This window comes from Cuculus canorus, chromosome 4, assembly GCF_017976375.1.
Source record: "Cuculus canorus isolate bCucCan1 chromosome 4, bCucCan1.pri, whole genome shotgun sequence".
Classification (NCBI taxonomy): domain Eukaryota; kingdom Metazoa; phylum Chordata; class Aves; order Cuculiformes; family Cuculidae; genus Cuculus; species Cuculus canorus.
Window position 1 is genome coordinate 13,622,000 of NC_071404.1, and position 13,424 is coordinate 13,635,423.

Below are 13,424 nucleotides of genomic sequence, written 5' to 3' on the forward strand. Positions count from 1 at the left end.
AGAACTGGAGACCATATGATAATGCTCATCTTAATGCAAGAGCTATGCCATAACTTTGATTTTTGACAATTCTGTTCTCTAGTCATTGAATTTCATTAAAGAAATACCATCCCAAACCTACAGATTTGAAAAGTGTGCATGCAAACAAAAGAAAAATTTACATTTGGCTTACAAAATTCTAATATTTAAAGTAGACTAACACTACTTAAATTTTTAAGGGATGACCACCCAATACTAAATAAATAACAAGAAGTTGAGGCCATCTGTACTTTGGAAAAACTCAAGTTTGAGTATCTGAACTGTTATTTAAAAAATCTCTTCTTCAGAGACCTAATGTACCTACCAACTACGTAACAAGATAATTTAATTTTAGAGAGATTTTTTATTATAAAAGAAGCAATGTTTCATGACGCAAATAACTTAGGAACCATAAATGTACCTAAAGAAGTGTTGGGAAAATATCAGTATTCCTCATGCTAATGCCACCTCAAGAAATCCAGTATTTGGAGTGGTTAATTAAATCCTGAATTAATATACAGGTGGACATTTTAAGAAAAGATCTCTAAATGTTTTTTCCTGCTCACTAAGCAGAAGCAGCAACTACACTGCTTCCCTTCACTCTACTAAGAAATTGGAGAAGCAAAAGAAAACCAAGTTTGGTAGTGATTCTTCTTACTTTCATTCGTTACAAAGACAATAGAGAAATATATGCTACCAGTAAGAGAACAAACATGACACTTCCACGTGACTGAAAGCAAATTGGTTTGAAGCTCCTTGTCTACATAAACGGAAAACCAGTGTTAAAACATACTACAAGAATCTTGCAGTGTTAAAACATACTACAAGAATCTTGCAGGAACTACCCATGTTTCATAAAAGCTGGAGTCAAGTTCACTGAAGCAGAAACACTAGACGACTCAAGGTCCCAGCTTCTATTCAGGTAAGTAAACACCTTAAACTATGCCTTATCAGCAAAACACACAGGAAAGGAATCAGATTTAATAATCTGATCAACAAGCTCCCAAAGTGGGGAAATCAAATCAGCAGAAAAATGTGTTCTAAAAAAAAAAAAAAAAAAAATTTTTTTTCTTTTCCTTAAAGTAAGTTCAGGGAAACTGGTTCTCTAAGACATTCCCTGCATAAATGCACTATATATTGAATTAGATACACACTAAGATGATGAACAAATGTAATGTATATTAAGTTTTCAGATAATGTACTGAATAGCCATAATTATCTATATGGTCAACATTTCTATTTGAAATTATATATTATACTTCAGGGCAAGCATCTGCATTCTCTCAGAGAAGAAAACACCAAGTTAAAAAAAAATCTGAACGAGAAAATTTTTAAAAACTCTATTTTTTGGAACATTTACATTTCAGCATAAACCAGCTGCTATTCAAGCATATTACCAGCCTGGCATTTCTTGCTCTTATAAGAGTTACCGCTGGACAGCCAAAAAGTGTTGCTTCAACAAGCAAGTTCCAATAACAAAAACATACAAAAAATACGAAGCATTAAATGTCATAATTTCTCAAATATATAATAATAACACACAAAGTCTCTCCCTGTAAGAATCTACATCAAGGAATATTATCAAAACAAGTAACCAACATTCCGACAAGATCATCTAATCCGAAAAAGAATTCCCAAAATTACTAAGGTATGCAAACAGAGTCCTGCAAGACTGAGTAACATATGCAAACAATTTTTCCCTTCTTATAATTATCAGTTAATAGATTAAGAGAGATCTCCAAGGAAGGGTAAAAATAACTACCCACAGTTTTTTTTAAAAGGGGAAAACTTGCCAAGGTTCCAGAGAATAGTTGGGTGGTATGTTTGCCATGAATAGTTTTGGAGTTCTATGTCTACTGAATTGTTGGCCAGTTCCTGTCCAGTGCACTACATAAAGATTAAGTTTTGCCTGCTTGTTCCAAACTGGGGCATTTGTCTGCAGACTCCCCTACTAGGCTGTAGGAGAATCCTTTCTTACAAAACATTTTAAAAGACGCTCAAATGCCATTAGAATAGATCATCAAACAACTGGATGTGCTGAAGGGAAAAACAAAACAAATGCTCATATGGACAGAGCGTACAGTGCTGTCATTCCTCAGAAAGAAGTTCAAAACCAAGAAAAGATCACCCAAAACAACTGCTGTACCAAGGTCATGTACTGTACAAGACACCACAAACCCCAGAATGTTTTGATGCAACTACAGAATATGCAGAACTTTACTGTGCCTATGAGACAGAACAGTCTCAACTCAAGCCAGCAGCATTCTCTCAATGCACGCACACTGTCTCTCTCCACACAAACACCCAAAATAATTCTTCAATATCAACAAGCAGTCCACAAAATTACTGCTCAAGTCCATCATCAGCATAACTAAGGTTAATGACTGCTATCAAAGTTAGTAGTGAATAAATAAATAAATACAAAGACTATACAATCTGACATAATGAAACCCAGATAGTTCAGCAGTCACAGTCTCCTCTGGCAACAGAAGTTTTTACAGCACTGGTATTTAATTAAATCCAACATTTGCATAGACAAGTATCGAACATTGTGCACTGCAAGAAAGCTTTTCCAAAATCATATTTAAAGACCTCCAAAAATAATTGAGATATTTGGATAGGTAGGGAATGGAAGAAAATAGCTGTATATTACATCCAAAATGGAACAGGTCCTCACTACCTCTAGGAGGATCTCATAATGGAGAATTTGGGGAAAATTGCAACAGATGACGTGTGTATTTCACCTCTAAGATTATTCAAGAAGCAGACTATATAAATACCTCCAATGATCTTCCCTAAAAAAATACTTCCCCTACACTGAGATTCAGGAAAAAAATCTCACAGATTACTCGGAGCCCAGGGATATATAGCTTCTCATAATGGCTTTTGTGAACATTCTAGGAAACAATGCCTCTCATTATAATTAATGAGAAAGGTCTAGCGGGTCAGGATTAGTTCAGACATTCCTCACAGGCTGCCTCAGACTGAGACAAAGACAATGAGATGAAACCTATGTGAGACAATTTAGAAAAATGGTGGCCCAAGCTCAGCTTATGTTCTCCAAGAGAAATACAACAAATTCAGCAGACAAAGAGCAGATAAGTACATTTCCAGGGAGCAGCACCAAAATCCACAGAATGGAGACAACTTGAAAACATTAAAGAATGTTACATAATTATTCCAAACCCAGGTATTGCGAGGGAAAGAATTAATCTTGCATTTTTTGTGAAAAGGCAGAGAACCATCTAGCCACTGCAGTCACCTCTTTCCCAGCTGCTCTATCTGGAACATTACAATCCTATTCAGCTGGACTCTAACAGAACAGATGATAATGTATCAGACCACACCACGCACCGCTATGACTTCAAGGTCTTCATATCATTCAGGACTGATGATTCCACTATTTGCTGGCAGTGAAGAACTTTACCTCTCAAAACCAATCAATCCGAGTATAAAATCCTGTAAACTGAATCTCTTTTAATTATACACTCTTACTTATAATCCTACCAACTCGAAAAGGCAGTCTATGCGTTCTTCACTAATTAGAAGTTACTCTAGGCTGAAACAGCAGAAGAAACTTGATTACACCCACTCCCAAGAGCGAGAGAACATGCAAATACTGTCTGCTGAAATTCTGTTTGCTGAGCAGGCTGCCTTTAGAGTTTTCCCAGTAAAGGGAAAGGGGGGAAAGGGGGGAAAGGGGGGGAAGGGGGGGAAAGGGGGGAAAGGGGGGAAAGGGGGGAAAGGGGGGAAAGGGGGGAAAGGGGGGAAAGGGGGGAAGGGGAAAGGGGGGAAAGGGGGGAAAGGGGGGAAAGGGGGGAAAGGGGGGAAAGGGGGGAAAGGAAAAATTTAGCAAGGCTATAGCTACAGCTATACAGACATCATTTTACTTGCACATCTTGCCTATACGGCAGAAAAGAAAGACAAGAACTCAAAAGAAACCACCACTAGAGATTCCAGATATCTGAAATGGACATACTGTGACTGGAGTTATTTCATGCCATTCATAGTGCTTGTTTGGACTTATGAATAAAGCTGTGTGGCAAGCATCACCGACCACTGTAACGATTTGATTTCAGAGAATATGGGCAGTGCACCCCTTTGCTTGAAGAGATGCTGCAAGTGCACCATCACATGATGGTTACTGTAAAAAAGAACATTAAGGAGCTATCTCAGCCAGACCCAAAACCCGAAACAGTACAATTAATCAGCACAGAGATGGCTGCAAATAAATCCCAACTGTTATGAGGACTAACCATCCTGGCAGTTGAGCCTACATCTCTGCTTTCCATTATATAAGACTTTGCAAAACAGAGGAGTCATAACAATAAAAAAAGTGATTCTGTTATTCTTTTTGCTTGACTGTGAGGGATACAACATAATTAAGCATTAGATGCTATTTAGAAAGACAGAAAAGGTAATATAGTATTGTTTTAAAAGATAGCTTTGATTACTTTGATTACTCAGAACAGAAGCTAATGCTAACGTTTTAACTATACTACACAGGTGCGCCTGCTTCAATTGGATAGGACATAAGATAGGCACCACAGAGCTGATGTAATTTTGATGTCCTTAAGTGGATGTTTCACATATTGGAACAGAGATATCTGCAAAGGAATCAACATTTCGACATGGTCAGTAATAACAATACAAAAGCAGAAGACAGTCTGAAAGAAAAAATTCTCAGATAACAGCAGTCCTTGAGAACAAATGCTTTTCTTTTGCACTAACATATCAACTGAAGGCGATTACCCCAAAATCTGTACAGTTTGCACAAATACAATGACCCTGAGAGCCTACTGCTAAGCTCCAGTCCCTGCCACCAAAACTCCTATCCCTAAGCAGAATAAAGAATACAAATGCGTAGTCCACGATACTCCAAATCTACCCCATATCTAACAGCCACTAAGACAAAAATACAGAACAGAGCAGTTCTCTCTTAATTAACATGTGACATACCAACTAAAAATTAATTATTTTTTTTTTTTTAGAAAAAAGGAAATTAAAAAAAATAGTAACTGCCACAGCCTGCTGCATCAGTGAACTCCAGATGCGCTGGTCAGAACTGCTACCTAAGCTTTGGCTGGAAGCTCTGACAGCACTTGCAAAGGAACTCTACTGAAACAACTTCAGCACCTGTAAAACAACTGCAGGCGCAGGTGCTACTCACAAGCCAATCTACAGGTGCTGTCATGCGACAAAGCTCATTGTGCTGCTGGAATCACAAGCCTGCCTGGAGAGCAAAAACCAGAGGCCTGCCCCTGCTGCACAGAGAGCAGTTCAGAGAGGATACCAGGGAGTCTTCTGAGGCACACACCTTTCCAGTAAAGCCTTTTCAGTCATCTTCCACTGCTTAAGTGAAGAGGAATCTAGATTACCTCATTTTTTCTCACCAAGTTAATATTGTATACAATAGATTTATTTTCCAAAGTTTAAATATGACAGTGCGAGTTACACACTCCACAGCCAGTCACTCCTGGAAGTGCATGTGCTTCTCGGTGGGGAACACAGCCAAGTTCTCCCTGGTGAACTTAACTTAGTTGTCAGAGCTTTTCAGAAGTTAAACTATTTTCTATTAATAATACGGCTCATAAAGCTCATTTAACTTGATAATAAAGTATTGTTTCCTAAATACGATAGATATGCTCTTTCTTCAGTTTACATGCTTATGTACAAAAAAAGAGGGGTTTTATTCCCAACCCTGTGAACATGTACACATTTGAATACTCAAAGGACTTCGAATTAATAATGTAAAAAAAGTATAAGAAGAAGTCTTGGTCTCACAGTTCCCCTTCCTACCTAACTATTCTTTTCTTCATACACAATTTTCCACAACTTGAGTTCCACATAGTTAGTTTGGGCAATAATTAAAAAGCTAAAGAAAGAAAAATTTAAAAGTTGCCCAGTTTAATAAGCAGTAACACAAACACAGAACTAAACTAAAAGTGTTTCGCATTCAAGAAATGTATTTCTACATGTTGCTGGTGAACTCTGAAGCTTCATGACACTTGTGCACAGCAGTCACCCAGCATCATCCCACTCTGCATATTTTAATGCATTAAAAATTGGGTTTGAACAAGCAACAGTTATTTCTTCGAGATGATAAAAGAGCAGTTGCAATTATACCAGAACTGTATTACCCTCTCTTCTTAAACAGAAATGCCAGCCAGACTAACATCTAATACAGGTTCGGTGTAGTACAGCAAGCAAACCCTCACTTCTCCTCCTATCTTTCGGTTATGGATGAGATTCTCACTTTGAAACAAACAGAAAACACATCTTCTTTCCCCTGAAATATACATGTGAAAACCTAAACATCCATTACTACAATACAAATCCAGACATCAGGTCCCTCTACTGGGTTAACATGGGATGGCAGGGAGAACAAATGTCCCATGTCCCATTGGATCTTGGAACCCGGCAGGTGAATCACAAGTGCTGTCAGCCAAAAGTGTCCTATGTCACCAGCACGCACTAGCCAAATTCAGAAGAACTGGCAATTACAGCCCTATCCCAGTTCAGAACGATAGGCCAAAAGTATTTATGGAGATGAAACCATGAAGTAAAGACCTAGTATTGCATCATATGTGGACTGAGGTCTTCTCCACTGTTTTGTTTTTCTCTTCATGTAAAGAAGAAAACTACACTTTGGACTTTAAATATATACATGCTAATCATGAAAAAGCGACACTAAAAACTATGATCAGAGTCAGCAGTAGTGTAGCTATCATTCTATCCCTCCCTTTTAAGGGATTACCTGAATGGAATACTTCAAATCAGTCTACAAATAATTAGTCTTCCAGAATGAAAAACTTCCTCTTATACGTGGAAAAATCTAAGTGGAAAAATCTAAATGAAAAAAATCACATGCTATTCACAGAAGACCACAGTTCACAGTAAAACAGCTACTTAATTCTGAGAATTAGGAATATAACTTTAAAAAAAAAACCCAAAAATTGTTCAAGGATTTTCACTTTTAAGGGTTAGAAACAAATGTCAGCTTCCAAAAGTGAGTTAAAAGTAGATCAAAAGACAGAGAAGACACTTGATATGGAAATATGCATAGGCATTTAGACCTTCATGCTCTATGACCAAAGACAAACAAAGTCTTTATCTCACAGAGTGTCTGGCTGTTAGGCTTCTTTTCTGGGTTTTAAAGACGTCATCCTTTCAAAATGGAGAACAGTTTGCAGGCAAAACCCCATGAATTTGTGATATTCAGAACCAGTTATGTTTATAAACAGTATATAAAAGATACAACACAGAACACTTATTTTAACACTGTACAATTAAAGATTAACAAAACATCGTTTCACACAAAACATATTTTAAGGCAATGCCTTCCACATCACACAGATTATACTATCTTAATACAATATTTACACTATCACAAACTGATTTGAGAATACATGTACCTACAAATATACTTTTAATTAGCATTGAAATAACAATCAGAAATCTTAAAAGCACCTAGTTGGTTTAAGATTAGGAAACTAAAAACAAGCCTTTCTGATAAATCAATCTAGCCTGAAGTCAAAAGGCTAATCCACAATGTGCAGATCTCCCCCAGGAGCAACTCCGTGGGTCCCCAGAAGTTAAAAGTTTTGTCAGTAATTCCATGAGTTTTTCTCCTTTAGCTATCCATTATTTCAAAATAACAAAAATCAGTTATAAAATACAAATTATGAAAGCATATATGCTTAAAAGAAACATTCTGCACTTTATAGTTACTATCACACAGTCTTTAAACCCATATGAATTTATGAGGTCTTCCTTGACAAAGCATCTGAAAGGTCATCTTATCTCAGAACAAAATACCAGTAGTGTTTCCAAACACTTCTGAGCAGAGACTATCTTAAACAAACAAACAATACCCCCTACTACACCTGAATAACCAGCACATTATGTTACATAACATGGTTCAGCAGATTTCTTTAGGAATTTTGACAATGTAGACATCTAATCTATGTGAAAATCAATTTGAGAATCATCCTCTCTGAAAAATAGTATAGCAAACAAAAGACGTTTATTTCTAGAAAACAAAAGGTAAGTCTACCACAGACATCCTTGCTTGTCTTCTGCTACAACAGACAAAAAACTAACCTTGACAAAAAAAAAACAAAAAAACCCCAAAAAACTATTCTATCAACATCCTGCTTTGTCACAAGTAATCAAGTGTGAAAAACGTGCAAACCCAATCATGTTGCCTTTGTATTCTCTCCTCCACTGAAGCCCAACGCTGGGGGAAAATCTACCAAAGAGGCCCTCCTCCTTTCTGCCTCTTAAACCCTGACCAACCACCAATATCATTGCCACACAAAAAAAACCACCAGGGGCTTTTTACTTCTTAAGCTTTTTGATTCATTTCCAAAAGCCAGCAAGTTATGGATTGAATGAAAATTGTGCTATCAATGCCAAAGATAATTCAACTCACTTCAGTACTTGAGTATTCTTCTAAAAAGCATTGAAGTGTTTATATTTTAGGAGGTAGTTACAGTAACTCTTGCTAGGTATGAATGGCAGTTCTCTGGAATATCTTGGAACCATAGTGCAGTTTACCATAAAAACAAGATTTCCCTCTTGAAGGCTCTCCCAGTAATGCTAAAACACAGCTGGGCAAAAACATACCTGCTTAACAGTTTCCCAATATTTCCAACAGATATTTCAGTTTCAAGCCAATCCATCAGAATAAACCGAAAACATTCCAGTAAAGATTTTGCCTGCAGTATTAGGGCTTTACTTTCATCTATGTTCTCAGCACTGTGCCTCCCCCCGCAAGCCCTGCACACAAGCAATTGCCAGAAGCCCCTATCAACTCTCTGACAACGCATTACCTTACTGATCTAGCATTTTGTGATACTGATGCCCGCATCCATATAATGATACCCAAACAGAGATCCACTAAACTGGAAAAGGCACAGAATTGACAGTAGTAATAAAAAACAAACAAAACCCACTCCCTAAACCACATCACACAGAAAAACCAAAAACAACACGAAAATCCACAACACCCCCCACACTAAACCCCTTCAACACATCATCTAATACAATACTAACAAACTACCTCACCATACAGAGCCAGACAAAACTTGAGGAAAAAAAGCTCAAGTGATTCAAAGTCACACAAGCCTGCAGCAGAATGAAGACTAGAAACTACATACTAAATAGTATACTAACAAACCAGAAGGGAACATCCTGCTTATCTCCACCATAACCCTGAAGACCTACTCAATCCAGAACTCAGTATTCTTTTGAAATCCTTATTTTAAAAGTCAACAGAAGTGACTGATAACACAGTAACACTGCTATCTTAAATAGCTGGGATTGCCTAGTAAGGTTGCGGGTATTTTTTAAATCACTTTTTATTTTAAATCTTTCTGTACTTACCTGACAGAACCTCAGTCCAGGACTTCAGAGTTCCATTTCCCTGCTACAGCTGACGACACTAGAACACCATAAAGCAAGCACGGAAGAAGGCTCCCTGAAGCAACTAAAACAGTACTAATGATGTCATCTGAGGTGGAAAGATCTCAGTGAGCATCTAAACTTAACAGTTTTCAACATTTCTAAGGAAGATGATTTCTACAGTATCTATAAGACTAAAATGTCCTAAATCTGTCCTCTTGATCACGTCCAGCCCAAAAAAACACATTGCAATGGACTGTTCATACGTGTAATCCCATTCTGAGTGTGTAAAGACCACACATTCCTTTAAACCTCTTCAAAACAAAAGTAATTGCTGCATTTTTGGGGAAGAAGTGACGGCTGATCGCTCCTCACAGAAACAGAATTCTAGATGCAAAGAGTTGTACAATCACTCAGGTTGGAAGGGACCTTGAAAAATCATCTTTTCCAACCTCTTGAGGGAAAGGAAGCCTATATATGACTATCTAGCACCTTGTCTTGTTGCAACTTGACAGCCTCCAGCAACTGAGACTATCACACTCCCGAGGAGGCTGTACCAGTAATTACTGTTCTCATTCTAAAAAAATAATAATAGTAATAAAAATTCTTTTTCATACCAAGATGAAACTTCACCCAGTGCAACTGGTACCTATTGTCCCTGGTCTTCTCCATGTGTCTCCTTGCGAAGAGACAGTCTCTGCCCATATTTGCAGTATTTAAAGACTAAGCTATTTGAGAAAGGAATTAGGTAGTGGTATGCTTCACAACATATGCAGCCAATGACTATCACAATGACATCATCCCAAAACTAACTGGGTATTAGGTCTCAAAAACTTAGAAATCTGTCACTTGAAGTACAGGCAATAAATGGAATAAAGTTATGTTTATAAAGCAGGATAATAGGATATATTGGAGGAGGTGAAAGAGAAGCTTTAAGGCTTCTTCAAATCCTAATGTCAGAGAGGACATCCTGTACGTTTTATACTACTGCACCCATTCGCAACACAGGTTTTGGCTCCCCTGTCAGCCTCTGTATTCTTCTCTCTTTGGCTCATTAGGTTCAGATAATGAACTTCAAAAAGGACAGATTGCATCCTTTAAAGCTCCGCTATCAACTCACAAAAATACCTAGTTAAGGTATCGAAAACAAAAAATAAAGTAAATGAGGTTTTCATACTATATGTTACCCCTAGCTTCTTGCAAAGTCTGATAAAAAGAAAAGCCAATTCTGGCACTTCAGTCAATTTTTAAATTATCACAGTAGTGACTTCACCGTTACAACTGTGCTGTAGAACGGACTGAGAACAAACAAGTCCTCATTTTCCCCCAAGGCCACAGGGTTATCTATAAAGCTCCTGAAATTCTGGTGTGGTTTCACTTTGTTTCTTCTTTCTCTCCCCCTCCCACACCCCCCTTTCAAACAGGTTTTAGAACTTCGTACTGTCTCCTTCTAAAATACAGCTATTTATGTCTGACCAAGACCTAAATAAGTTCACTGTTAAGGTACATTCTATAGCGTGCTTCCAGTAGGATTTGTATTACTATTAATCATGAGTTGTTCCTGGTGACTTCCCCTGCTGCCAGATAAACTTTCAAACAAAAATTACTTTTGCACATAAAGTTTTCTGGTTTGTACACTGGAAGCACAAAAGCCTTTTATGCACAGTAATAACTGCTAAGAGTTCAGAAACTGGCAGCATCTGACATGATTTTTTTTTCTTCCTGCTTCAGCTACATTTACATCTATTCCACAACATCCTGCTCTATTCCTCCTTGATGCTTAAAAAGGTGAACTAGAAAAAAATAAAGTTCTGAAGCACTTACATAACAATATGTGAAGTATAACCAAAACAACAACAGAAAAGAACTAATAATTAAGCTACCAAATAACAGGTATTTGCTTTCCTTCCTTCCCACTGTAATCACAGCCACCTTATAAGATGAAGTCTACGATCAACAGCATCCTCATCCTGTCTTTAAAACACCAGAACTTCCTTGAGTCCTATATTCAGAAAACTCCACTATTAAAAGTATCTTGGTATAGCTTGAAGAGGTAGAGAAATTAAAATTAAAAAAAATAAAAAAGTGAAATTAGGAGTGCAAAGTATGATCTAAGAACACAAAATCCATAGCAATAAAGGCCCATTGAGTAGCAGAGTTGGGCTACCATACAGAAAGCTTCACTTTTCTCCCCGTGCCCTTTCTGAATTACAGCCATGGACACGGATTCACTGTTCCACAACTCTTTTGCACACCTTTTATGAGGATTCAGCATTAACGTTCTTTTAGAAGATATGAATAATGTATATGCAATACTGTATTTTAAATACTTTACTACTACAAAAAAAAGTTGGGGTTTTTATTCTTTACTGAAAATAACACAAGATGAAATTCATGAGGAGAAATGATGGGGAACCCACAAACTACTGTGAAGCAGCCCAATTTGACAGGCAACTCACAAGAATCACATTAATTTACTAACGTTCCAATATTAAATCAATCTTACAATTATGAGTACTGAAGGTCTGCATTTATGATCCAGGACATTCCAGTGTTAATAATTCTGATATTGATTGCAGCGTGAAAATTTTGTTTAATGTAATTGCTCATACAGCAAACTAAACACATTAATCTCAGTTCACTCACTAAATTTGATCTCTGTGTGGTCTATATCTGCCTTCCACCCCCACATTGAAAGACAACCACCCTCCCCATATGAAGCATACCCATGTGTAATACACAAAACATAACTGATACAAAAACTCACTTTCACTGGACAACATCTAAAATATGTAAATACCTGTTCCTGCAGGTCGTAGTCATAGCTATCATGCAGCAGAAGACTGAGGACATACCGAGTATAAATCATGGCATCAATGCCACACTTCTCTAGCTCTTGTCCCAGCCAGGTCTGCACTGGACCCAAAGCATGTAGCAGAGACATTTCAGAAACAGATACAGGGCCTGGATAAGAGCTTGAGGAGCTTTCAGATGGCAAACCATCCACAACAACTGTACAGATAGGGCGCATGAATCTAGGTGGTTGGCATCCTTATAACGTGAAGCATTTTCTGTAGTTGATATTCCGTCGATATCTGGAGGTGATTTTACTCCAGTAAATAGGAGAGAGGCTTGACTTCTAGGATAATCATTTATACTTCCTGGCAGTTAGCAGTCTAGAGACGAACATCACTCTTCAGGCATGACCAGTGAATAATTAAATCTTAATAGCAAACACATATGTAGATGTGTTTTTCTACCTTAATTTCACATTGAGGCCAGATGCAAGTCCCCAGCAGGACCTATAAAGAGGAAAAAATAATAAGTTGTGATAACGCGTATCCATACGTGAATAATATTAAACAGTGAAAAAAAAAGCAGTCATTTACATACTGCTTACTCCACATACATAGCACACCTATTCAGTGTCATTTTGAAAAGTAACAGGAATTATTCCAAATTTAAAGGTGACTTTCAGAAAAGGTACTTTTCCGTGCAGGAAAATGCATGGACTTCAAGGACTTCAGGACTAATCCATTGATTACAATATACATTTGACTTAGTAAAAGTAACAAAATCTCAACTTTCCCATAAAGCTATCAGCTGAAAAAAGTCCACCTTGTTAAATAGAAAAAACCCCCAAACTATCTATGTTAGTTTGTATAAAGACTGACTGCATGTTTTGAATCACTAGAAGACAATATAATCCTACTGTTTTGCAATAATTTCTGTTTCTGGAACAGAAAAAGTGTTTGCTTTCTAAAACACTGAATTTACAAAATTCATCTGGCCAGGAGTTTCATAAATCCTACCACTAAATAGTTGTTATCTTCAAGCTTGGCATTTTTTGGAAGCTTTTTAGTTTCAATACTTGCCTTGACTCAAGCCATCAAAGCATTTTTATAACCCAAAATCTGTTCTCATAAAAATATCAATCTCTGGAATAATTCAACAGATTTTAGTAGAACATAATTTATCAGTGCCACAATTAACATTTACCA

General features: G+C 37.2%; 1 protein-coding gene across 3 annotated transcripts in view; it reads right to left on the reverse strand.

The window, feature by feature from the left end:
• KIAA0232 (KIAA0232 ortholog) overlaps positions 1–13,424 on the reverse strand; it is a 66,313-nt gene that overhangs the window by 36,772 nt on the left and 16,117 nt on the right. For all 3 annotated transcript variants that reach the window (XM_054064771.1, XM_054064772.1, XM_054064770.1), the window contains one exon: positions 12,224–12,725. In XM_054064771.1, the coding sequence (XP_053920746.1) occupies positions 12,224–12,454 (231 nt within the window). In that variant the 5' untranslated portion in view covers positions 12,455–12,725. Of the gene's footprint in view, positions 1–12,223; positions 12,726–13,424 lie in introns of those variants that run through there.